The sequence below is a fragment of the Pezoporus wallicus genome, unplaced genomic scaffold (genome assembly GCF_028554395.1).
Source record: "Pezoporus wallicus isolate ANWC-B61680 ecotype Strahan unplaced genomic scaffold, APGP_CSIRO_Pwel_v1 contig_8232, whole genome shotgun sequence".
Classification (NCBI taxonomy): Eukaryota; Metazoa; Chordata; class Aves; order Psittaciformes; family Psittacidae; genus Pezoporus; species Pezoporus wallicus.
Window position 1 is genome coordinate 1868193 of NW_026637105.1, and position 24080 is coordinate 1892272.

The 24080-nt window shown below is 53.5% G+C and overlaps 1 protein-coding gene across 1 annotated transcript in view; it reads right to left on the minus strand.

Annotated features, from left to right (window-relative positions):
• Window positions 1-10429: 10429 nt before the first annotated feature.
• Window positions 10430-24080, minus strand: part of EPHA10 (EPH receptor A10) — a 34963-nt gene continuing 21312 nt past the window's right edge. Inside the window, exons 6-17 of the mRNA XM_057403527.1 lie at window positions 21729-21853; window positions 19864-20026; window positions 18512-18620; window positions 18241-18296; window positions 16864-16989; window positions 15196-15381; window positions 14453-14514; window positions 14143-14346; window positions 12667-12816; window positions 12307-12500; window positions 12044-12208; window positions 10430-11166 (exon numbers count right to left, since the gene is read on the minus strand). Of these exons, the coding sequence (XP_057259510.1) occupies window positions 11052-11166; window positions 12044-12208; window positions 12307-12500; window positions 12667-12816; window positions 14143-14346; window positions 14453-14514; window positions 15196-15381; window positions 16864-16989; window positions 18241-18296; window positions 18512-18620; window positions 19864-20026; window positions 21729-21853 (1655 nt within the window). The 3' untranslated portion in view covers window positions 10430-11051. The remainder of the gene's footprint in view (window positions 11167-12043; window positions 12209-12306; window positions 12501-12666; window positions 12817-14142; window positions 14347-14452; window positions 14515-15195; window positions 15382-16863; window positions 16990-18240; window positions 18297-18511; window positions 18621-19863; window positions 20027-21728; window positions 21854-24080) is intronic.

Sequence of the window (24080 nt, forward strand, 5' to 3'; positions counted from 1 at the left end):
TTCTGCCTAAGAGCTCATCTCAGCCTCCCCTGGGGCAGGTTAAAGCCGTTCCCCTTGGCCTGTCTCCAGATTCCCTTGTGAAGAGCCACAGCAGCTGTTCTAGAGGAGCCACTGCTGCAATATTCCAGTGGGATTTGGGGTCCCCAGCCAAGCTGAGGGCACAGAGAGGCAGCACCAGTCCTGTGTGGGGCTGTCTCCACCACTCGGGTCCAGCCTCATGAGGGCTCACATCCCACAGTGAGCAGAGAAAAGGATCCTGCCCAGGAAAAGGACACTTTTACCTCTGCTTTTCCTCCTGTCACTTCCATGAGGTTTCCAGACCAAGCCCTCTCCATGTGTGGGGGACAGGTACCCATAGCACTCCGAGTGTTCCATCCCATCCCATGGGAATGGGACCGGAGCCGTTCACGGGGACCCAGCTGACACATCACTGTTGTTGTGGGGTGCACGTGCAGGCAGTAATGGAGCTGCAATGAATTCAGTGCTGTTAGAATCAAAGCATGGACACTGCAGTGAATGTGCATGTGCTGTGGGGATTAGGGCACGGGTGTGATGAACGCTGCCTATCGGCCGTGATGAAAAGCCCATCAGCCCAATACATATTTTCCAGAACCTACTTAACGCTGAAAGAGATGATTAAAAATGAGGAGGGGAAATTGGCTGGGATATATTTAGAGTCCCCTTGCTAGGTAAGATGAATTCCAGGAGTCAAAATACCGCCCGTGGGGCGAGAAGGATGGATGCAGGGATTGCGGCAGCTCGTGATAAGAAGACAGGGCTGAGACAATCCTTCTGCTGGAGGAAGGAGAGCCCTTGGCTGGGTACCTGGGTGTTAAACTGATCCTGGAGCTGTCACCCTTGATGGGGGATCAGAGAACAGGGCTGAGCAGGGAACAGGGCTGAGCATGGAACAGGGCTGAGCAGGAACAGGGCTGAGCAGGAACAGGGCTGAGCGTGGAACAGGGCTGAGCACGGAACAGGGCTGAGCACGGAACAGGGCTGAGCACGGAACAGTGCTGAGCACGGAACAGGGCTGAGCACGGAACAGGGCTGAGCAGGAACAGGGCTGAGTGTGGAACAGGGCTGAGCACGGAACAGGGCTGAGCACGGAACAGGGCTGAGCACGGAACAGGCCTCCTGCCCCAGGGTCCCTTCAGTCCCTTCCTTCCTCAGTTCATTCCTTAAGGCTGTGGCTGTTTTGCCACTGTGCAGTGGGGCCAGGAGCTTCTGCAAGTGCTGGGAAAGGATCCCAGGACTCCCAAGGTCTAAGAATGGGCTTTGCTTGGAGCTGCCAAGGAAAGAAACCCCCGGAGCTGGCGGTGATGGATGGGCTCTGGTGCTGTGTCCTGGCCCTTTCGTTCTGCATCCCTCCATGTTTCACTCTCTTGCCCTCAGAGGCCAAGCGCACACGTGCACCTACCCCGAGCCCCACGAGCCGGATCCTGCCCGTGCTCCGGACAGCTGGAAATCTGCGGTTTGATCTTGACTGCTCCCCGCGTCTTCCATTTAATCTCTCTGTGCTGCTGGCGATGACAAGATCATTAGAAACCCAGCTCCTGTTGCAGAGCCCTTCCTCCCGAGCAGTGCGCAACCACGCGCGTGATGCCTGCGAGACAAGAGCCTTAATTGTGTTCTGCCAGCATCCAGGGGCAGGTCGGATTTGAAGGCAGGCGGGAGCGGGGTGGGAACTGCACCTCCATTACTCATCCAGCCTGAATGAGGTTTCAGTTTTATTACATCCCGAAATAGCTGGTGCCTGGGAGGTGCTGATGGAAGCCATTTGAAAACATGACAACATCCTCAGGACAATAGGTGTCTAATCTAATGAAGCCAGAATGCATTAGCGGAGAGCGGAGGAAACGCAATTAAAGCATTCCTGAGGACAGATGTCGACCTGCGCCGGGGACACCGAGATGAAGACATCGGCAGAGCTCTAATGGAAATAAATGATGTGCTTGAAACATCCCTCAGATCAATAAGGGAGCCTGAGACACCGCTGCTCCCCCCCACAGACCTCCACCTCCCCTGCACCGTGTCCATGCTCCCAGGAGGGTGGTGGGAGGACAAACCCCTATCCTGAGGTCGGGAAACAGCCACTGCCCTCAGCCTGTTGCTAGAGCAGGTCCCCTTCCCTCCTCGCCGAGGTCTGGAGGTTCCTGTCTCTAAAGAAGCACTTAAAGCACCTCAGGCTGCTGAATTTTAATCAGCTCTCCCCTGCTTTAAAGACTAAATCAGAGGAGCACACGGGGCAAGTGAGACGTTGATGCATGGCAGCCGAGTTTCAGAGATTTCACCATCAATAACCATGGCTCCTCGCTGTGTCTTGTGTTTCAGGTCCTCAGACTCTCTCCTTCACACATCTCCTTTTATTCCCAGCTCCTTGCTGACACAGGAAGTCTGATGAAGTTCTGGTCGCAGCCCATGCATCTCAGTATCTTTTCCCCTCTCTTGATGCTGGTTCCAACGGGAGCGCAGAGACTCCAGCCCTGCATCAGGGCACCCTCCTCCCTGCACAAGCAGCGGGTGCCAGGCCCATTCCCTCTCCTGCCCGATGGTTTTCCCATGGAGCATCAGGTGGGAATGGCTGAGCCTCCCTGTGCTCATCCGCAGTCAAGGCTGTGGAAACCAGAGCTGTAAGGTGGGGAAATGCCCCTTCCCAGTGCAGGGTGCACGCAGGGAACGGCTCAAAGCTTCACCCCAATGTACTTCCTATAAATCCTGCTTCACTTCATGGAAGTGAATTGTATAGGGGGGGAAGCGCACACTGAAGCCAGGTCATGGGGAGCTTCTCATCCACCGACATCCCCAAGTCCTCCTTCTCAGGGCTGCTCTCAACCCGGTCTCCATCAGCCTCTATTATCCACCCAGGTGAGCTGCACCCCCTGTCCACAAGCATAGAAGTGGTTTGTGCTTCACTTTCGCTCTCTGAAGCTCTTCTATATTGGAGCTCCCTTTAGGATGTGGGTTTTCTGTTGTACCACGCACACATATTTAGTCTTTAGACTCTTACTGGTGTTATAAATAGTGCTGAAACCCACTCGCTTTTGTAAATTGCTGCCAAAAGCAACTCACCTCAAATCACGATTCTTTGGCAAGAATTGAAGTTGACAGTGACAAGTTTATTCCTGGAAGAAAGCTGTATTTGTGGAAGCTGGATTCATTATTGCCACATCACATTTGGATGCAGTGCGATGCGATACCTGACACGCTGCCTTTCCCCACCAGTGGAAGCAGTGATTTATACATTGCTTTGCTCTGTGCTGTGAGACGGCTCCTCAGAGCCACCCTGCTCTTACCAGGCAAGACAATATCCTGTTAACAACAATTTTAACTCGGGGAAACTCTTCTCCTTTTGTGGCAAGTGTTACAGTCATAACAGAGCTTCCTTATGAAAGTGGAAAGCAGAACCTGCCCCAGCTGCAGGTACCGTAGACCCTACTATGCACTTAATCACGATTAGGGAATCAAAGGTGTTGCAGAGCTGACTGCAAACAGCAGCAACACAACCAGATGCCCCACTAACACAAGCACTTTGGTTGCCAGTGCTTTAGATGGAAAGGACTTGGGCACATCTCTGAGACAACCTCATACACACACACATGTACGCAGGCAGCATGAGGATAAAATAGCTCCCTTGGGATTCCCGGTGATGAACCGCTGGAGGGGGAATGATGCTGTTGCTGTTCCACACAGGAACCACTGTAATGAACTGTCCTGGGTTCAGCTATAGCAGTCATTTTTATTCCTTCTTAGTAGCTGGTGCAGTGCTGTGGGTTTGACTTTAGTCTGGGAACAACACTGATAACACACTGATGGTTTTAGTCGGTGCTCAGTGATGTTTGAGGGTGAATATTTCATTACCCATTGGTAAAGTGAGATTTAAAGAACATCCAGGCCTGGTGCGGCTGCATCTCTAAGGGATGCGTTTGCTCAGCTGATGCCAATCACGAGCACATCATGGGCTTTTCCCTCCTCTAATGGAAGTTCCATTAGGTGCAACAGGCACCTCTGCATCATTGCCCTTTCGCAGCTCAGGGTATCCACAGGACCCTCAGGGGGCTGGCACTGGAGTGCTCATCACTCAGCTCCAACACAGAGCACTGAGCACACCTCCTGAGAGGTGCCAAGGCCACATAAACCAGGATGTGCCACAAATCCCAGCACTTGCCCCCATACAGCACCCCCTACCCTGGGTAACCTTAGCTGCCTTTGCACTGCCTTTGCTCCATTGCCTGCTGACAACAGACCCATCTGCCCTGCAGCAAGGGATGCCTGGAAGGAGCCATTTGATTACACAATTATGTATGTCTTTGGCCTTTTTATCTTGCCAAGTCTGACGAGCGCCTTCAGCATCAGACAAAGGGAAGCTGTTATCTCCCTGCACAGCGGCTGCCTGCCTGGGCAGCGGCCACATCCGAAAGGGCACAAACAAAAGCAGAGGAACAGGATTGAGGCAGCAGATCAGGATCAGTCCCTAAGAGACATCACAAGAGCTGGCAGGATGCAGGCAGGCACAGGGACACCCGGCTCTGCTGGGGTGACACGGGCAGCTGTGGGATCTGCTTCCAGCCATGGTGCAGCCTCTGTATTTCCCAGTGGATGCGTTTGGATGCCTTGTCCCTTGCTCTGCAGCATGCTGGGTCTCTGCTGCACGGCTGTGTCTGCAGGATGGCAGCACATTCATGCACCAAGCTGGGTAGCGCATGGCACTGACCAGCCCAACGGGGAGACTGGGAGGGGACCCATCCTTCCCAGCAAAGTCCTGCTGGGAGGCTGGTGCTGGGCAGGGGCAGGAGGAGCTGCGTGGTTCTGGCCATGCCCCAGCCTGTGCAGTGCTCTTCTCATGCACCAAGATGCTGGGAGATTAACACAAGGAGGAAAGATGCATCCGTCCCGGTGACACTTGAGCTGATCGCAGGTGATGATGATAGATGGCTCCAGCTCTTCCTGATAATTAGCAATTGTTCATATTTAAACGCTGCTCTTCCTCCAGAGCCAGGCTCTTTTTAACATTCCCCTAGCATCCTCTCCTCCTGCCTGGCTCCATCCTGCCCGGGGATGATGGGGGACAAGTGCCAGCGAGGCCGGGCTGCTCTGACCCCACCACATCGCTGTCACAGGAGCAGTGGCTTGCCCTGTCCTCATCAGCCATCACAGCGGATGAGACCAAGCAGCACCTCTGCAGTAAATGCCCAAAAGAGGAAGGGGGAAGGTGATGGATCTCATATCCGAGGCCGCTAAGTGGGAGCGAGGGGCGAGAGGAGGAGACCTGGTTCTTCCTTTGCTCTCCCTGAGACATGGACCTGCCATAGGGATTGGCCAGATGTGGTCCCAGCTGCCTGCATGAGCACCATGCAATAAATGGTCTACGTAAAACACCCTCCATATGAGGCAGCACCTGAGCCCTTCCATGACTGATGCCTGCTGCATCCTGTGTTTTACTGCTTCTTGGTTCCTCCTTTGGTACCAGAGAGCAACACCCTGCCCTACAGTGTGCTCTCCATCAGCCCAGGGATGCAGGGCTGGTGGTGGGAAGCTCTCCAGGGGCAGGAGCTGGCACCAGCACCTCTGAGCCGTGGGCTGGCCATGCACAGGGTGATAACCACGCTGTTTGCTATGATTTCCCAGACATTTTCCAGAGCTAGATTTGTTCTTCAAAGGCACCGCATGTGTCAGAAGCTGGGAAGTCCATTGCTGGGTACAGAAGACACGTGCACAGTTCCAGACCAAGCTGTAATGTTCATCGAATCCCAGCCTGGTTTGTATTGAAGGGTCCTTAAAGCTCCTCCAGCTCCAACCCCTGCCACGGGCAGGGCCACCTTCCACTGGAGCAGCTTGCTCCAAGCCCCTGTGTCCAACCTGGCCTTGGCCACTTCAGATCAGGGAAGTAGAATTCCACGCAGAGAAGTTCTCCCTGGTCCATCCTGCAGGACATATCCTGTTCCACGGCACCAGCAGCTTCAAGGTCAGCCTGTGCAATGCATCACCACAACAGGGCAGTGGTGATGCCATCACTCCTGCCTGCCCACCAGCCCTCAAGACAGGCGATGTCTGCAGCTGGAGACCCCCATGTCCTCCACTACAACCTATGCTGGGCATCCCCAGCACCCCCCATTACAGCCACAAAAGGAGGTGTCCCACCGCCCCCAGGAAGGTCAGAGAAGGGAGGTGAAACCATCACCCACGAGCACAGATAAATCAGGGCACAGAATCCATCTGCTTGGCTGCGAGTCGCAATCCACTATTCATAACCCTGCTTCAGAGCTCTCATTATTTCTTCCTAGTGCCAATAGAGCCCTGGCCAGGCTCCTAGTGCAAGCTGGCTGAATTAATTGATCGACAGAAGGCAAATAGGCTGCACCCATTTTAAGCACCCATTCAGTTCCCTTTCCCCAGCAGCTGTCACTGTTGTCAGCCTCCCAAACCGAGACCTTTGTACCTGCACTTTGGCGTCAAGCACCCGGAGGAAAAGAGAAGAACTGTGAAGTCCTGGGCGTTGCATTGAACTGTTGCTCAGTATTGCTTGTGCACTGTTTGCATTTCACATGCTGGCCATACCCTGCTTCCATTTACTCAGGCAATCAGTGGCATGCCTCGAGCACAGGACCTCTGCGGTGTTTTCCCTCTGCTCAGCAGCATCCCTGCGCTAAACACTGCAACACGTCTGTTAGAGTGACAACTGCGCTGGTATTGACAGCTCCATGCTGGGAGCACTTCCAAGGTTATCTGGTCCTCCGGGTGATGGCAGGGATTCCTGCCTGTGCCAAAAGCATCAGGCCAACCAATGGACCTTTATGTCCACAAAACACACATGCTGTACTAGTTAAACAATGGTTTCCCCCCCCAACAAAGTGTTAACAGCAAGAAGCCACCATCCTGAGCTCCACCTCCACAGCAGGAGCAGTCAGTTCCCATCTTAGCACATGGGCTAGACAATGAAACAGTGCATCCTTTCACACCTTGCTGCTCCTAAAACTGTTCCTTACCTGACCCTTACCCCCTTGTTACAGTGGAACTTTGCATCAGAACACCTGAAAGGACCCACACAGACAAGCCGGGGCAGAATGAGTGGTTGGCTTTACTTAGGTATTTGGATATTTCATTATTGCAAACTTCAACCATAGTTCAATAAATACAAAATTAACAAAAATTGTCTATAGATCTTTATCACCATTTATTATTATTATTATTATTATTACTCAAAACCAACTGTGATTCCCTGGAGATGTCTGACTATAGCTCAAACATGAAATGCACACAGTGTCCCTTACGATATTATATTACATTTGTTTCAAGCTTAGAAAAATAGATATTGCCTTCTCAAGTATGTATTTACAGTATATAACACGTGCTTAATGAATATCAAAAAGCATCTGGAGATGAACCAACTTGATTCCAGTTTTGCTTTCATGCAAGGGGGGTGTTGCAGGGTTCCGGTGATGCTCCAAGCCCCTATGTCCAAACTGGCCTTGAACACTGCCAGGGATGGGGCAGCCACAGCTTCTCTGGGCACCCTGTGCCAGCGCCTCAGCACCCTCACAGGGAAGAGCTTCTGCCTAAGAGCTCAGCTCAGTCTCCCCTTGGGCAGGTTAAAGCCATTCCCCTTGCCCATGTCACTGCCCCTCCAAAAGCCCCCAGCTTTTTGGCTGCTGACAGCAATGCTGCTGCGCTGCTCTTCCAATGATGGGAACTGCATCCTGCTTTGCAACCCGAGGCACCAACAGCCTTTGTTGGACATTGTTGGGATCAGGATTGCTTTCCAGTGCATACCCACTGTGCAAGGACAGCCAATGGTCCTGGCTACACACGAGCCGAGACACAATGTTTGCTCTGCTCCTCTGATTCACACCTGGCCTCCGCTCTGCCTGAGCATCTAAAACCATATCCTCATGTAACTGCATTTATCAGCTCCAGCAAAGCCCACAGACTACAGAACACTCGTTGCTCTCTTCTCTGAACAAGCCCATTAACACTAATGCTGCTGCACTGGTAGAGTGCGGTCAGCCTGCCCTGAGCCCTTACTAGCACCGATGTGATGAGGGCTTCCCCACACCAAGGGGAGGAGGAAGGAGCCTTGTGCCATCTCAGAGGCTGGATGGCCAAAGAGACCAAACTCATTGTGAGGCATTTCCCTCGGTCAAGCAGCTTCAAAACAGTGCTGCTAATTAATTTAATTATAAGGCATTGAAAGCTTCCCCAAAGAGAGGTGCTGGGAGGCTGCAAGTTAATTCTAAAATCATAACAACAATCTCCAGCTTAATCTGCTCATTTTATTACCTCCAGTGTCGATGAGGAGCTCAATTAGAAGTGTTTATTGCTACAAGCTAGGCTAGAAAGCAGGCTTCCATCAGGTGCTTTTCCTTTTCTTTCTTGAAGGAGAGGTCAGCGAAGCAAACACCTCTGGTTTCTGCTGATTTAGAGCACACCTCCATCCACAGACCACATCCAAGGCTCCCAGCAGAATAAGTCAGAGAAGTAATTAAACACTGAATGCCTTTTGAGAAGAGCCAGAGAGACACAGACAAAGAAATTACACCTTCAGGTCTGATTATGCTGGGGAAAGGAGGGAGGCTGATTCAGTGGGGGAAACGCTATAGAAATGATTGAAAGATGGTCTCAGTTTTACTTGTGCTATTCTAGCACTGTCCAACCACACAGGGGGGGTTGGAATGGGATGATCTCGAGGTCCTTTCCAACCCAAACTATTCCATGATTCCACACAAGGGAAACTGTGGGGCTGCCAGCCCCATGCAGAGCCCATCTCCCCTGGGAGAGCAGGGACCCCCGCCTGCATGGCCACAGCAGCTTCCCAAGGGACTCAGAGCCATGAGTCTGGATATGTTCATTTCCCAGACCCTGAGCACTCCATCACCTTGTCACAAAGCCATGGGGTGCCGGGCACCTTCCTGAAGGCAGCTGCATGGAGCTTTCATGGCGCAAGCCTATCCAGCAGTGACCTCCCAGCACGGCTCCCTGCATCCCAGCCCAGGGTAGAGATCCCAATGGACAGGACCAGAGCAGGGAAATGGGGGTGAGGATCCAGAATCAAGTTGGTTCAGCTCCCTGCCTAGAGAACTAGAATAGACTTCCTCTATCGATAAAATGTAAACATAAAGGGCATACAAATTGCACTTGATCCTTGGGATCTGGCATCTCTACCAAATGAAGGTTTCGGCTCTCCATTGTTACTCTTCTGGGTATGGAACAGTGGGATGGAGAGCGACCAACCAGACAGGGCAAGGGGCAAACCTAAAGAGGAGTTATTTCTGCTGTAAAACCAACCAAGTGACACTGGGGAGCGTTGCTTAAAGTGCAGAGGGGGAAGGAAGGAGAGAGCTCGTGCACGGCTGTCACCAGTGCCTATGGTCACGCTGCTCTGCCTGACCAGGAGGGAACCAAGACGCCTGTGCCAACACTTAAAGCCTTTCTCTCAACCATCATTTAGCTCCTCATCCTCTCAGAGCAGGCTAATTGGAGGATCTGACTCCAACAGTTTTCCAGCCGTGCTGTGAGCATCTCCCCCAGCATCCATTCCCTTTGTAAATCTTTGCCTTTCGTCATCAATAATTCACTTGCAATACTTACAGATGGCAATAAAAGGCCTACAAAACTCCGTACAAAGCTGCAAAGACCCATTTAATTAACTAACTTCAAGGAAACATGTATTATTAAGTAGATGTTATTTATGTCTTCCGTCAGGGATCAGGCCCGCAGCAGTGGGAACTGCCAGCGTGCAGGGCAGGCAGTACTGCGCTCCCGCTGCAACAAATAAAGTGCTGATGTGTCCTGGTTTGCCTGGGTTGCACAGCAGGGTTCCACGGATCCCATGGATGCAAGGATCCGTTCTGCCCCCCTGGGGTGCGTGGTCCCTCCAGCAAGCAGAGGGACACCCGGAGAATGGGGTGCAACCCACCGTGGGTGCTGTGGGGAATGCTGGCACTGCAGCCCTCGCCCATGGACCTCTGCCCAGCCATTGATGTGAGGTTGGAAAACATGCACAGCAGAGCCAGGCATTCCCTGCTCCCAGCCACGAATGGGGCAACTGGAGGAGGAAGGGAAGAGCACTCACCACAGCTAACGCATCCCTTCCAGTGGCCAGGGGTACACCGCAGTGAGGACATGGGAAGCATCCCTCCCAAAGCACAGCCTTGCCTGATGTCTCTCTGACCTCAGAGCAGTTCCTGGCTTTCCATCCCATTTCTGCCTGAACTGGGATGCTCCTGCTGCTGCTGTGGGTTGAATTAGTGCTATTCATAACACGGCAGGCGTGCTGCCTGCTGCTGCTCTGGTCTGTGAGCTCCCACCCCACTGCTGGGCTCCAGGGGAGCTGGGACCTGCACAAAAGGCTGAGAGCATCAGCAGGGCAGTCCAAGGGCTCCAGTGCTTCACCTCTCTTTGATGAAGGGAGCCATCACCAAGCCTTTCATTTCTTCCCTTGCAATTGTCTTGTCAAGAGAGCCTCAGAAACATTCAGCACCATTTGCTCTGCCCGTTAGTGGAGAGTGTTTTGGTTCTGCCCACCAACCTTGGCGTCAAGACACAGGGAAGCAACTCAGAGCAGAAGGGAGGTGGCTGGGGAAGAGTTGCCTTCAGCATAGCAGATGGGGAAAGTCACCTTCCAGAAGATGGGCGCTGGGTGGGAGCTGTGCTCCGGTCTCTAAAAAGAAAAGCAATAAAAAGCTCCTTGTGGGGTTGCCGGAACGTGTCAGCTCGCATAAAAACACCCATGGATCTCACCAGTAGGATGCTAGGTACGAAAGCGCTGTCAGCTCTGCATTTCGGCAGCGCACAAAGGTCCATCCACCCTGTTAACCCAATCACCGTGTGAAATGGCATCATCAGTTCGACTCATCACACACAACAGTGCCAGGGAGAGCCACATCCACCGAGGCACGCATCCCGGGAATCCTTGGCTTCCTGACGCCCTGCGCTCCTGCCCCGCTGGTTTGGCAGCAGCTCAGTGATCCCTACATCCCACCTCTGGTCCGGTGTGGGGCCGGGTGGCTGCCTGCTCCCCGGCTCAGGGCTCTGCACCGCTGTGGGGCTCCGCTTCACACCTGCACACCTCGGCCATGCATCTGGATCACCTGCGCCCGCAGGGTCTGGATCCCGCTCAGGATGGTGCTCTGGTGCTCTGCCAGCGTGATGCCCAGGCTGAGGATGTCCCTGCCACCATGGAAAACAAGCCTCAGCTCTGAAATGCCCCAACACCAACAGCTCCCATCAAGGGCAGGGCAGGCTTCAGACCTGCCACAGTGAGAAAGCCCCAACCTGTTGTCCCAGGGATGCAGGGCTAACACAAGCCTGCAGCACACACAGCAGACAGCTCCCATCCCTGCCACCCGGTGCTGTCCACATAGCATAGAACCAGTAAACTACATTGGATTCAACTCTGCTTTGGGGAAAGGAAAGGCAACAGCAACTGAGATGCACAACACATAGAATCATAGAAGAGTCAGGGTTGGAAAGGACCTTAAGATCATCCAGTTCCAACCCCCCTGCCATGGGCAGGGACGCCTCACACTAAACCATGCCACCCCAAGGCTTCATCCAACCTGGCCTTGAACACTGCCAGGGATGGAGCATTCACAACCTCCCTGGGCAACCCATTCCAGTGCCTCAGCACCCTCACAGGAAAGAATTTCCTCCGTATATCCAACCTAAACTTCCCCTGTTTCAGTTTTAACCCATTACCCCTTGTCCTGTCACTGCAGTCCCTAATGAAGAGTCCCTCCCCAGCATCCCTATAGGCCCCCTTCAGACACTGGAAGCTGCTCTGAGGTCTCCACGCAGCCTTCTCTTCCCCAGGCTGAACAGCCCCAACTCTCTCAGCCTATCTTCATACAGGAGGTGCTCCAGCCCCTGATCATCCTCATGGCCCTCCTCTGGACTTGTTCCAACATGCAGCCAGCCCCACCAGTGAGCTCTTAGAGACAGGTTTTGGAAGAGCTGTCCTCTTGTTTAGTGATGCCTAAGTGCAGAGCAGAGCTCACTCACACTGCACCCAGCGACACAAGGTTATAGCCAGGTTATAGCCACTTACTGGGCTGTCATCCTGGCCACCGACTCCAGGTAGCAGTAGCCCGCAGCGGTGAAGTTGTCTTTGTACCTGCCCATTTCTATCGCTTCCAGCCACTCGCCTACGGAGCTGAAAGATGGGAAGGCTGAGAAGGTTCGCTCGGTGAGGGGGATGGAGGTGCTGTGGGACCTGCCAACACAACAGGGTGGTGAGGACGGAGGACGTGGCACGCCTGAGGTGGGACCTGGCAGGCAAAGGAGGAGGCAGCAAAGCAAGAGGATGCTCACCTGGTGCACGTGGAGCTGGGGCACTTTGGGGGCTCCGGGCTCTGCACCAGCTTGCTGAGGATGCTGTGGATGTGCGAGAACTTGGGTCTCTGGCTGCGGTCCTTCTGCCAGCAGTCGAGCATGAGCTGGTGCAGGGGGGGCTGGCAGTTCACCGGGGCGGGCAGGCGGAACCCGTCCTCCACAGCCTTCATCACCTTCATCACAAGGGAGCAGGAGGTGAGGAGATGGGACCAGAGCAAAGGCAAACCCCTGGGGCACCCATACCCCACATCAGAGCAGCGGCAGCTCCTCCGCACCCCACGGAGCCTCCCGCACACCATCAGCAATGGCAACACCGTCATTTACCCCGCAGGCACTCACGTCCTGGTTGGACATGTCCCAGTAGGGTCTCTCGCCGTAGGACATGACCTCCCACATGACGATGCCGAAGCTCCACACGTCGCTGGCCGGACTGAAGTGGTGATACTGGATGGCTTCGGGGGCTGACCACAGCACCAGGCTCTTCCCACGCTGCATGGGGAGAAGGGGAGAAATGATGAGCAGGATGTAGCTCTTCATCACGGCCTGCCCAGCATCACAGGGCAGACACCGAGCAGCCCACGAGCCATGTGTAGGTTTAGTACTAACAGGAAACTTTAGCCTCGATGTATTTGGAAACAGCCATGCCGCTGTATGCAAGTCCTAAAATATTAATGGGTAAAGAGAACGTCTCTGGGAAGAGCTGATGGCATTTTATACCTTAATATTTCATGAGAACGGCTTCAGTGCTGTGCAAACACAGCCCCTCCATCCTGGCTTGTTCTCCTGCTGTTTGCAATCCCTGTCTCGCTGTCTGCAGAGCCCTCTGGTTGCACTACTGGCAGCAGGTCACAGACCACAGCCAATTGTCATTAACAGCAGGGAGACCCTGACCCAAAGCCACAGCCCCACTGCACCGTGGTGGGCGAAGCCAGGGCTCCTGCTGAGCTCTCCATTGCCCTCGCTCAGCTCCAAACTCAGCACACTTGAGCTGCTGCCTCCTTGGGGCTGCCCAATGCTCCCTGCAAGCAATAAGTGCTCATTTGCTTGAGGAATTGATGCTCTTTCCTACATGAATGTCTGGTTAACGCAAGGCACCAACAGCCCCAGCTGGTACCAACTGAAACACATCCGATTGCTCTGCGGTTCAAAACGCATTGATGCACCCTCAAAAGAGGGGTGTGAAAGAAGCAGGGATGGAGAGGTGGCTCCAGCGAGGGGCTGCCTGTGGGGGGGATCCATGGGGTCCATGCCCAGGGGCTCACAGTCACTCAGGAGCTGCAGTGCCTGGTGCAAGTGTGAACCAAGCAGGACTTGGATTCTAAATTGAAGCCATGAATTTCATTCCAGTGATGAAACAGGAGGGACCCTGAGGCTGCCAGGGCTGCCTCCAGCCACCCAGTGCCTCTGCCTGTTCACACAGACAGGCAGCAGGGCTGTGGTCAGAGATTGGGAAGAGCAGAGCTGGGCAGATCCATGCAGTTCCTGCCTAAATGCTTTTGTTTTCTAGCTGAGAAAGAAGCTGTTTAGATGCAGAGCCAGCATCCATACATGAGGAAGGAAGTGGGAGCCTAGGAAAAATAGCGATTCTGGAGTGGAATCGCTGTATGTTTTATGAACTCCACCTGTGGAAGCTGGCTGGCTTTGGATTTGGTCCTTATTCAGCATTCAGAGCAGGCTGCAAAGCCCTGTGTCCTCTGTCCAAGCACTCCTGGCCACAGCCATGTATCACAGGCAGGGAGATCCACCTCTGCAGCTGTTCTGACAGCACTCTGCCTTCAGGGAACGTCACCAACGGAGCCGGGAAAGGCAGCTTACCATCGTGGAGAAGATGGTCTCCATCTTATCCTCCTGTGGCCGTCGGAAGCCGGTTATTTTGCAAGCCAGGCTGCTGTTCACGAGGACTTTGTGGGCAGCCAGGTTTTTATGGATGTAACCCATCTCTGCCAGGTACTTCATGCCAGAGGCAATCCCCTGCAGCATGCAAACCAGCTGGGTGGCCGTGAACTGCCCCTCGTGTTTCTGGAGGATGAGAGGAGGAAAAGCCAAAGGTGAGCAATGCCCCCATCAAGAGACCTCCCCCAGCAGAGCTCAGGAGGGTGACAGACCCAGCTCCCACAGCACTCACCCTGAGAAAAGAGTCCAGCACACCGTTCCCCATGTACTCCATCACTATCATCATGGTGCTCCCTGCATGGACAGACAAGGAGCACTGCGTGAGTCCTGCCCATGGCTTAGGCAGTGCTGACACTGTGGGTGTTAGAAACCTGGGTGCTAACGTCCAGCACGGTTAGCCTGGGCTGCCTGGCTATTAAGGAAGACAAGGATTTCATCTTAGGATAGTCTTCAATGAGCAATGGGTCCGAGGTTTTCCTCAGCTGGGATCCCACGAGACGCTCCTTTTACCAGGACACTAAACCCCCTCACGAAGCACAGCACAACCCAGTGAAAGCAAAAGCAACCCGCTCAGCCCATGGCTCAGAACAGAAACGTTTCCTTACCTAATAAAAAGGGCAGTTAAATCGGCACAGCTGCTCGCGTTCCTTTGGATTTACATGGATATCCATTTAACTACAGCATCCGCACAGCAGTCCGAGAGCCGGGAGCAGAGTCATCCGTTTTACTGACAGAACCTCACTTCAATTTGCTTTTATTAAGAGTGCACAGTTTTGCTCTTAAGCCAGCCCCACTCCTTGGACGTATTAATCTAGCCAGGAGCATTTTATTAATCAGCAGAACGCTAAACCAGCGAATACAGGAGGAAAAGCCCCTCATTTCTAGAGCCGACGGTACCGCTCCAAAGCAACAGCTCCAGCACACCGCCTGCACAGCATCATAGAGTGTCCTAGAGCCCATGTGTCCCCCCCTCACCTCGGGTGATGACCCCCTCCAGGCGGATGACGTTGGAGTGATCGAACTGGCCCATGGTGCACGCCTCTGCCAGGAAGGAACGCTGCTGCTTCTCCGAGCACCCTGCCCGCAGGGTCTGGATGGCCACCGGCAGCTCCCGCTTGCTGGGCAGCTTCAGGCACCCCCGGCAGACCTCTCCAAACTCCCCTGCGCAGCACAGAGATGGGTTAACGGCATCCAGGGCCCCACGTCCCTGCCCGCCAGCACGCGCCTGCCCCCGCAATCGCGGTCGCACCACTCCATCACGGGCTGTCACACTGCCCTCGGCCAGTTCCAGGCCGGGAAAGAAGGAGCAACCTCCTCGTTTTACTTCACAGCTTCCTCTCGTGGTAGCATTGTGTGAGGGTGGTGTTGTACTGAGCTGTTGCAATGCGTTATAAAGGCAGCTTATACATATACCTGCCACAAAGCAAAGGGCAGCAGTCCTCCTCTTGGAAGCCAGCTCCCTTTAGGGAACATTTCCCTTTCTTTGGAAGCATAAAACGCGTTCCTGCGGGGCACAAGTGGTGTGTCTTGCTGTGTCAGCAAGCAAGACTTCCCCATTGTTCATCACAGGATTTGCCAATCCATAAACTCAAACACCCGGAGGCCTGCGTGGCTGCAAGTTTCCCCCACAGAGCCTGTTTTAACATCTTCCCCCACCTTTGCTGAGCACAGAACCCTTCACACGAGTTTAGCACCAGCATGTGATGCTAAAAACCTGCGATAATGCAACGCAGCTGCTTCTTCCTCTTCCTACACCTCTAAGCTATTCTCTCCACCTCTGCTCAAGTGCCCGTGGCAGGGGTTGGAACTGGATGAGCTTTAAGGTCCTTTCAACACAAACCAGGCTGGGATGCTGGGATGATTCTATGAGGCAGAACATCCCACTCTGCACAGCCACGCACTTGACAATGGAGCTATTCATAACATAACCAAATTCATAACATAAAAGGCCAATATTGGCTTTATAGCAAAATGTGTAGCTAAGAAAAGCTTCCCTGATCTAAAAGCCAGGTACTTTTTAGGTCAGACACGAGACAAAAGCACTCCCAAACCCCTTCCATGGAAATGTCTTCCTGGCTAATTTTCCTCCTTGATCTTTCAAACACCGATTCGCTTCTCAAAGGGATGTGGGATTCCTCTCAGCTGCTCCGCTCAGCAGCTACAGAGACAACCTCCTCTTCTCCTGCGTGCCCTCCTCCCTTCAACCCTGCCCTTCAAGCTGGTGGGCAAAGCCCTTCCCTCTTCCCTTCCTCCACCTCTTCTTCTGCAGCTGAATTTGTCTTTAGGCCAAGGATCCTCACGTTTCCCATGTCCTGGCTCACATTAGCGAGGAGGGCTCTAGGGCCCACCGAGGGGATGTTAACTTGCTTTTAAGTTTCAGGCAGCAAAGTTGATGAAGATCAATAAATCATTAGGTTCACGAATTCATAAATAGTCCTCATGCTGCTGTCACAGTGCCCAGATGCAGATAACTGCTGACGCTTTCTGCTCCAAACTCCCTGCCTGTGCTTAGTGCCTCGGAAAAACAAACAGGGATGCAAAAATCAAGCTCCCGAGCACCACACTCCCATCTCCCTGCTGCAAGCACCTACGAGAGCAAAGCCCGTGGTGCCAGAGCATGAGGAGATGCAGCAAGGAACTTGCCTGTCCCAATGATCCTCTCAATTTTAATACTAGCGTTATCCAGCTCTTTGGCAAAGAGGTGCACGGCCTGCATGGGGTCTTCACAAGTGTCAGGGTCGATGTACATCCTCCTGGTTGGTATTTTAACTGCAGGGAAGGCAGAAAGGTGCATGAGAAGGGCTCAGCCTGTTCTCCCACGTTACCCATCGTTAACCAGGTTATTGCCACCTTTTTGTCAGTAAAGCAAAAGACTCCGATTTCAGGCTGCTAGGAGATTTCTTGTGGGATTAAATGAAACTCATTGCTCTGCTGCAGTGCCACAACCCCTGAGTTAAAGGCGAGCAGCTCCTTCACCCTAGCGCAGCTCTCTCCTTGACCGAGCCACTCATGCTAATCCTCAGGTATCCAAATCATCTCCATTGCCAAGAGAAATGATTATAATCCCAACCACCCATGCTCCAGGTCCCCTCCATTAGCAGCATGGGCAGCAAAATACCTCCCACAGGTGTCTACCACCTGCTGCAGGGGCAGCAATCCTGCACCAGGAGCATGTCCAGGACAGCAGTGTGGATCGAGGCTGACCTGCTTCCAGGAGAGCTTGCAAAGGGACAGGCCAAGGGGAATGGCTTTAACCTGCCCGAGGGGAGACTGAGATGAGCTCTTAGGCAGAAGCTCTTCCCTGGGAGGGTGCTGAGGCGCTGGCACAGGGTGCCCAGAGAAGCTGTGGCTGCCCCATCCCTGGCAGTGTTCAAGGCCAGGTTGGACACAGGGGCTTGGAGCAAGCTGCTCCAGTGGAAGGGGTCCCTGCCCGTGGCAGGGGTTGGAACTGGGTGAGTTTTAAGGTCCCTTCCAACCCAAAGCAGTCTGGGATGCTATGAAGCAGCCAAGCTGAATCCAAGCAGCACGCAGGCTCTGCTGCATCTGAAATGCTTCGGGGAGCACAAGAGCATGTGTACGCTTCATGGGCATATGCCAGGAATCAGATAAACTCATCAATCCTGATATCTGAATTTCCTTTGACGGCTGCTGTCTGTCTAATTACTGATGCTCAATAATCAAGAGTAGCCCCAGAAAACAAAAGCTGTGCTCTCATGCAGCCGTTTGGGGGAAGCTGACAGAATGATTCACACACCCCATGGGAAGCTGAAGCATCCCCATTTCCTTCGGCACAGCAGCGACCCGGGTGCAGGAAGGATGGACCCTGGCTTAGGAAGCTGCCAAGCCTGCTGTCCCCAGGGAGCCTCACTGTGCTGAGCCCCTGCTCTGGGATAATGCAGGATGACAGCCCTTCAAAAGGAAGCACTCAGGGCTGCTTTGTTGGAAGCTGGGTTATTAATAGCAATAAATGCAGGGATGCCCACACAGTCATAAAAGCCATGGTGGCCAGGCTTCACTTACAATGGAAGTACAGCTCCTCGTCCCCGTCCTGGCTGGCTTTGCTGTATCCACACTGTCTGCAATGAGAACGAAGATGCACACTGTTGCACGGGCAGCAGCCTCTCGCTGGCTATAAGAGCCTCAAGTCCCAGTGCTCAGGAACAGAGTCCAGCCCCAGCAGGCTCAACCCAGCTCCCATGCTTAGAGCCAGCACCGCCCCATGCTCCCAAGAGCCCTGCTGCAGGGCAACTTGGCTTTGGTCCTCCTCGGTCCATGCCCCAGCCCCGCTCACCTCCTCCAGACCATGGTGCCGATCACCATGGACACCAGCACCGTCAGCCCCGCGATGGCCACCACCACGATGATGAGGACAGGGTTCTGCTCGCTGGAGGCCACCGACACTGCGGGAGGGACGCAGAGGTGGTCAGCAATGCACCCCAGGAGGGCAATGGGGCAGCCCTGGCTGCTCCTCCCAGTGCCGACCGCATCCTCCAGCAAGGATGGGACAAGCCACCCTTAGCACCGAGTTGCTTTTCCCCATCCTCACAATCCCCATTCTGGTGCAGTTTTACTGCACTTGAGCCGATGCAGTGAGACCAACGTGCAGGGCAGTGCTGCAGGCACAGATGGAGCAGCCCCAGCGATGCCACACACCAAGCTCCTGGTCCTGTTAATCAGCACTGAGGAAAGGCTCCCGTTTATCAGAGGGACATATTAAAATTTATAGCTTACAAATAGTTTTCCTTCATCACATTAATCCCTTCCCTTCCTGCTTTTGCAAACAGGGGTATTAGAAAGCTACATTCTATATAAAACTTTTATTGGCTTCAATTCATTCTGCAAATGTCTTCTGTGTGGCAAATGGATGCAATTTAAAGCCCTGTTAAACACAATCTGCGAGAGTCGTACTGAGCCAGCCATCTCAGGGCTTTCATTTCTAGCCAGGGTGGGTTATTAAGCTGAAGTCCAACCGTCTCTCCAAGCCCTCTTTTAAATCAGTGAAATAAGATGCTTCTGGACTATAGTTATGAATGGAAACTGTGAAGAGGAAAAGCCCCAGCAGATAACACTGATGCTGGCTGACCTGAGGCAGCCAAACAGCTAACAAGCCGAGTGCCTCATGAGCCAGGATGGCAGTGGGGGTAAACCAGTCACCACCGATGTGGGGCATGCATCCAAGACCAGCTGCATCTCCAGGCAGGATTGTGCCCTCAGCATGTATACCATCGGGGACCAACACTCACGCCCTTCCAGTGCCTGTTTGGTGGCACCACAAAAGGGACCTGGTGAGATCTGTTCCAGCACCAACATCACACCAAGGCAAACCAGCACCCGGTCACTGCCTCTGCTGAGCACTTCCTTGGGCAACCTCAGTCAAGGAGCAGAGAGTCTGTGCCCAGGTCACTGATGCACGGAGAAGAGCAAGGACAAACTCCTCCAGGACAGACAGAGCAGAGGCAGGGCTCAGAATCATATAGGAAATGCAATAAAAGCAATCCCTGGGAAGCGCATCCCCTTAGACCCAGAGCAGAGGAGCCAGAGGCTCCAGGAAACCGAGAGCATGTGGGGCAGGAGCAGGGAGCAGCAGCATCCCCACGGCTCAGCTCAAAGAGCCTCCCTCATGTCTCAGGTACCAGCACTTACACTCTGCCAGCGTCTCCACCTCGATGCTGGGGTTGTAGTTCCCATAATCCGGAGAGGAGGATGTCCGGATTTGGAAAATATAGAGGGTGCCAGGCTTCAGGTTATTGACCGTCACGGCCGTCGATGTGGTCTTCACAGTTGAGTAGCTCTGATCTCTCTGATCCTGTGAAATAACGAGATACCTGAGACGGAGCTGGACTGACGGCTGTGCCCCGGTGCAGGCACAGCACCGCTGGATCTTCCCCTCGCCTCTGGGTCCCATGGGGACACTCTATCTAAACAGAAAGCTTTCAAAGGAAAGAATACATTTGCTGGATGTCTCATTAATAGGAATTACATGGAAAGGTCACACGAAATAGCAGACGGAGCCTGGTGATGTGCTATGGAAACAGGCAGAGGACAGGATGCTGGCACTTTCTGGTCCTTTCCTGTTCCCTTGCTACAGCCATTTGAGCCCTGGTGTAAATACCCCTGTATTAGCAGACACTGAGTAATTAAAGCTGGCAGGTGGGTTTGCAAAGCAAACCAAGCTCCAACGGCTCCCACAAAGCTTCCCGTGGTTCTGTGCAGCCACCATTAGAGATCATTCTCTCAGCCATGTTGGGTACCGTTGACCAAGCTCCCCAGTGAGAAGACGAGACTTGGACCAGGTTATCTGCTGCTACTTCCCACTGAGAGCAGGGCTGGGCTGTGTCCTGCTGCCCCAGCATCAGCCTCCCTCAGATCCCACATGTGTGTGCTGCGCCTTCCTTACACAAGGGATCAGTCCCAAGGAGCATCCCAGTGCAGCAACCCAGGGACACCACTGTGGAATGTATTTGCCATTTGATACGCTTTCCCCCTTGAATCTCCACAGTTCAAATACAGCTTTAAAAGCAAGGATTAGGAACTAAGTTGATTTTCGTGTCAGCATCAAGAGCCTCACTGCAGTCAATAATTACTAAACCAGTTCAAATTCCCTGCCCAAGCAGGATGTTTCCTCATTTCACATCCCCTGAGCATCTTGTTGCTGCAGCCCATTTGCACAGGAATTACCATCTCGGGCTTCAGCCTTCGCCCTCTCACACTGATTTCTCCTTTCAAATCTACCAGAGGCTGAAAATCACATTAATATGAATCAGCTTCACGGTAGCTTGTTTCTAAATACAGAACGTCACCATGTCACCTGCGCGGTTTGCTTGACATGCAATCAGTTCCATAATGAGCCTGAGCACACGCAGATAAGGTAATTTGTGGAACTGCCTCATAAACTGCATTTATTTGGATTTAGAGCATTGTCCCTGCTCTCTGCCCGCTGCTTTTTCCTCTCAAAATCTCACCCCCTGTCAAATAAAAGCCGGGCTTAAAATTAAGAGATGGTCGGGGCAGACTGTCAAGGGAAGCACACGGAGCTGGCTGGGGCATAGAATCACAGAATCACAGAATAGTCAGGGTTGGAAGGGACCTTAAGATCATCCAGTTCCAACCCCCTGCCATGGGCAGGGACACCTCACACTAAACCATCTCACCCAAGGCTTCGTCCAACCTGGCCTTGAACACTGCCAGGGATGGAGCATTCACAACCTCCCTGGGCAACCCATTGCAGTGCCTCACCACCCTAACAGGAAAGAATTTCCTCCTTATATCCAATCTAAACTTCCCCTGTTTGAGTTTGAACCCGTTACCCCTTGTCCTGTCACTGCAGTCCCTAATGAAGAGTCCCTCCCCAGAGATGGAGCCATTCCCCAGAGCCATTCCCCAGAGCCATTCCCCACAGCCATTCCCCACAGCCATTCCCCACAGCCATTCCCCACAGCCATTCCCCAAAGCCATTCCCCACAGCCATTCCCCAGAGCCGTTCCCCACAGCCATTCCCCAAAGCCTACCTTCTCATAGTACTTGACCTCGTACTCGGTGCCGTTTGTGGTCGGGAGGCCCGGCTCCTGCCATGACAAGGAGATGCTCTTCTGCTCCACTTTATCTGTGCGGATGCCGGTGATAGGATTTAAAGCTGGAGGAAGCAGAGAGGAAAGCAGGGGGTGAGCTCCCCTCCTGCTCCAGCAGCCCCCAAATCCCCCTGCATCCAAGTGAAGGGACCCCTTCCACTGGAGCAGCTTGCTCCAAGCCCCTGTGTCCAGCCTGGCCTTGAACACTGCCGGGGATGGGGCATTCACCTGGGCTGCAAGCCCCACGCCAGCCCAAATGTGTTCAGTTTTGGTAACTTCCTTTCTGCTTCTGCCCAGTGATGCCACAGTGGAAACTTCAGCAATTTAAACAGCTGAAGAGTGGTGCTCCTGCTGCAGATGCCAGTTGCCACGCTCTGAACCAGGACCAAAACAGGGCAAATTCTAAGCTGATGATTGTACAATGGGAGAAAACAGCGGTAAAACACAGCAGCTTTGTAACCTGTGGGCAGCTGGCGATGCTTGGACCAAAACCAGGCAAAAAAAAACCTTAAAAATCCTGCAAATCCTCCACCCGTGGTGCTGCAGAGGGGTCCGAGCACCAGCAAACATGCAGCGCTCCAAACCTGCTGCGAAGGACTTCTGGGAAGCACAACCTCTTTGAGCAGGAGTGTGCTTTGGCACCTGCGCTCCCGTTTAGCTCCTCTCACTATGCGGGATGCACTCGGCAGCTCTTCCCATGTTAACCAGCTTTGGCACCAAACAGGCTGATTTCCCTGGCACGGCAGCTCGCTGTCCCCGGCTATCCACAGGCTCTGTGCCGGATGCTGATGCCTTTGCTGCACTCATCTCCACATTCCCAGAGCCTTCTCCGTGCTGTCTCCTCCTCTGACCACCTCCTCCTGCCTCCAAGCCATTGAGCTGTGCTCAGTGCCCGTACAGCAGCAGCATCCCTGCCTGCTGGCAGCATCCCGGCTGCTCTTCCCCAAGTCTTTCCCTTCCTGCACCAGCAGAGAGCCAGCTGGACCTGTCAGACTGTCTGCAGCAGCTCAGGAGCCAGCCAAGGACACAGCATCCCTTACCTTTCCAGAGCAAGGCAGCAGCAGCTCAGATGTGATCATCTGCCCATAGCCAGGGCATCCACCAGCAAGAGCAGGGAGGAAGGGGCTGCCGTGTGCTAGGGAAATGAAATATCTGGTACTATAATAAGGGTTCTACTGGAGGCTTTTGCTCAGCTTCGGATTCATTAGTGAGGAAATTAGGATTCATTGGAAAAACTGAGCTCCCCATGGGCTGAACACATCAGGTGAGGTCTTCACAGCTCTCCCAGGGCAGTGCCAGAAGCAGTCCTGGTTGGGTGGCAGAAAGTCTCCTCTCAGGGCGAGGAGGAAATGGGAAATGGCACAAAAGCCTCTCAAATGCGTGGCTCTGGGCTGCCCAACCTGCCCTTCACAGCATCAGCCTGGACATGGCTGGAAGCCACGGTCCTCCCTGCATCACCCTGGTAAGCATCATGGACCAGAGCACACCCGGGTGAGCAAGCTGCAGCGACCCTGCACAAGCACAATGAAAGCTGCAAGGGGAAATCAGCTATTTCTGGCTTGTCCTGCTTCTCCTGCAAAAATCAGGGTGTTTGCTGGACCCTGAGCATCCCCAAAAGATTCCTATGGAGTCCCTGGAAAGTCACCCTAAGTGTCCGTGAAATGCTGTGGTTGTTACTTAGCTCATTAATCTCTGCTGAAGAAAAAAGGTCCTCCTGATGTTTTATTCATGATGATTTGCTTGTTGATTCCAGGTCCCTTTGGCTGCTGCTGAAAGAGCAGCCAGGAGCCCCCTGCGCTCATGTGAGCTTGGTACCAGCAGGAAGCCCCATGTCCTCCTGTGGCTCTTCAAACGCCCATAATGAGCATGGCTGAACGTGCCCCACTTTGGCTCCAAACCCTGCAAGCTGCTCCTGGTTTCCACTTCACCAGAGCCAGGTTTAGGCTGGTCCAGGCTGTTGCTGTTGGAGTGGAGCCTTGCAGACACACACGCTGACCCCACGTGCACAAACAGGAACCTACAGCACGCTCACAGCTCATCACTGGACAGCGGGGTAATCCCCACCACGAGCCCTTGGCCTCTGCATGAGTGCACATCCCTGCGTGTTGTATGGAACAACAAGTGATAGGGGCAGCTGAGATCAGCCCAACACTCCACTTGGGTTTTGCTCCTTGTAAAGTAAGTTAAGTGCTCCTTGCTGGTTTATATGATTCCCATCAATAAATCATCACACAGATGCCCTCCTGTATCTCTGAATCTACCAAACAGACTGAAAACACCCCAACAAGTGGT